Source organism: Sphaeroforma arctica (assembly GCF_001186125.1).
Source record: "Sphaeroforma arctica JP610 unplaced genomic scaffold supercont1.711, whole genome shotgun sequence".
NCBI lineage: Eukaryota > Ichthyosporea > Ichthyophonida > Sphaeroforma > Sphaeroforma arctica.
In genome coordinates, this window is record NW_014039847.1 from 44,569 (window position 1) to 47,140 (window position 2,572).

Consider the following 2,572-nt stretch of genomic DNA (forward strand, 5'->3'; position numbering starts at 1 on the left):
AAAATGATGTCAATTTATATATCGTTGGGAATGTGGTCTGCCGCTCGCAATCTGCTCGATTATGTAGGGGAAGCTGTACAAAGAAATACACACATCGCCACTGACAGTGCCGGACCTAGTGTACAAGCGAAGTCGATTACACCAACTAGAAGTTCGTCCATAGAAGGGGACGTGATACCATGCGAGGTAGTTCCTACGGATGAATATTTTTGTAACTTTATGGATATAGGTCAACTGGATTCGCAAGGTGCGGCCCGGAGGGTTGTCTCTTCACGTGTGACGACGTTGAGTACAGATGCTGCGTATATGGTGCAGCAAATCGATGAAATATTAGAAATGTGCGACAATCCTGACAATGGGGATGGGCATATTATTCACAGCAAGGGTGGTAACAAAACCAACTATGAAAATAGGCAGAATACTGACAGTCGGGATAGTGACTTGCTATCTACGAACAATGCGGACTGGAATAGTAAGCAGGTGACACGATCGGTTGGGAAACAAAGGCGGCACGTGCTCGAGAGAACACCGGTAGAGACATCGCCTGCAACAATCGAGGATCGGCAGAGTATGCTGAGTGACATACTTAGAGATACATCCAATCAAGTGGAGAATTTACGGGAGGCGTTGCTGTTCAATATAAGCACTAGAGGCCGGGAAGCACGAGCCTGCACCGATGCGAAGACTTCAGTCAATGACTGTAAAGCGCAGATAGCTAGTCTGCAGAACGAAATCGAAGATCTCAAACTGAAAAGTGAGATACTTATAATGCGCCACTTTTATACAGTTATGAAGAGCCTACCGACTGAAACTAGCCACCTGTCAATAAGAACCACTGAGTCACATCAACTGGAGATGCAAGACGAATCTTCCAAATCGAGCGCCCTTTTTACATTTCTGCAGGTTATTTTGAATCCCTGTGACGGGCGGAGTATCGGCTTGGACTTCGACCGCAAAACACTCGTGGACATGTTTCGGTTAACGGTGAATAGTCTGTCTCGGAGTGGGTATTGGCAGGAAGTTGTATTCTTAATAGAGGATATGAGGGAGAAACACATGGTACCGCCACTCGCGATGTTTGAGAAGGCCATGTATGTGTGTGGGACAAGCGACCAATGGACCCAGGTCTTACACCTGCACTCAAGTCTACAGGTGGTGCATCCTCATGAAACCGATCCGATGATTTTATACCAAGGCTACTTAAATGCCTCTGTGTCTTGTGAGCAATGGGGTGCTCTGTATAGGTTTGCAAGATGTATGCCGGCGCTCGGGATAGTGCCAACAAGCGAGCTGGCGAAGTTGTTGCTGAGTCTATCTGAGCTATCATCGAAACGCTCAAAGCAGATAGAAACCATGAGACACATACCAATAACAGTCAACACCGATGCACAAAAGGCTAATACAATAGCTGAAAATGGATCTTCTCCAGTTTCGGTGGCAAGGGAGATGGATGTTGGGCTCATGGTCTCACTGCTGGGAGATGCAGGTTTTAAACTCAGACCGAAGCATATTTATGAACTGATGACGCACTCCCTAGAGAGAGAGCAAAATCACACCCAATGTATATGTATATTCGAGTCCGGCATGAAAGCTTTACCTACGCATGTAGGTGAGAACGCCTGTTCACCCGCATACACTGATGGAGGGGAAAGAACGTGCAAATATATCGACGCAATTACAACAATGGCATTCGAGTCATATATATCAACTCACAAATGGGGTGAGGCAGGCAATGTTTGGCTTGGTATTGCTGCGCAAGAAGGGAGACCCTTAAATTGTATCCTCAAATCTGAGATGTGGGAGAAGTTATTTACTAAGCTAATCCAAAGGCATCGTTCCGCACCTGTGGCGTGTAGAGCTTCTGCTGCTGCGCCCATCGCCGAGCTGATATATGTTGGCCTGACGAAGGGGTTAATACGAACTGAGTCAGAATACACCAGAGCACTAACTTGGTGTGGGCTGGTGCAAGACGGGACACTCACAACCCGACTTCTTCACCAGATGCGACTAAGTTTGAGGCTGACACCTTCAGCCGGCAATTTGAAAAACGTGCTTACGACTCTGTACGAGTGTCAATTGTACAAGGAATACACGGAACTATATGAAAACAGTGACAAAGCCGTATCATGGGCAGGACCGACTGTAGAGTACTCAGTCATGCTAATGGACTGCTACTTTGCGTTGGAAGATCATGTTAAAGCAATACAAGTACTAAGGATGCTACACGCACAATAGCAAGGAAGTGGGAGCGGAAGGCGGCTAGACACGGAAGAGATTTGTCAGCTGCCACGGAATCTCGCTCACGAAATCAAATATTAGATACTATACCTGTGGTATAAATAAAAGTATAAAGTGCTTACTATATCGGGAGATGACGCCAAACATTTCTTGAAAAATATTTTTATGATTTAGAGTTTAATTGCTACAGGCAGGTCGCTACTCGCCTCTGTATTTGTATAATTGTGGACAGTGTAGTGCTTACTGAGATCATGGCGATAGTGACCAACTAAGAACTGTACTTTCGAGTGCTTCAACCACAGATTTACAATATCGGACTTCATGCGGCAGTCAG

General features: G+C 45.8%; 1 protein-coding gene across 1 annotated transcript in view; it reads left to right on the plus strand.

Annotated features, from left to right (window-relative positions):
• Nucleotides 1-2,356, plus strand: part of SARC_08184 (hypothetical protein) — a 5,715-nt gene extending 3,359 nt beyond the window's left edge. Inside the window, exon 3 of the mRNA XM_014297857.1 lies at nucleotides 1-2,356. This exon is cut by the window's left edge and continues 469 nt beyond it. Coding sequence (XP_014153332.1) covers nucleotides 1-2,235 — 2,235 coding nt within the window. The 3' untranslated portion in view covers nucleotides 2,236-2,356.
• The last annotated feature ends 216 nt before the right edge of the window (nucleotides 2,357-2,572 follow it).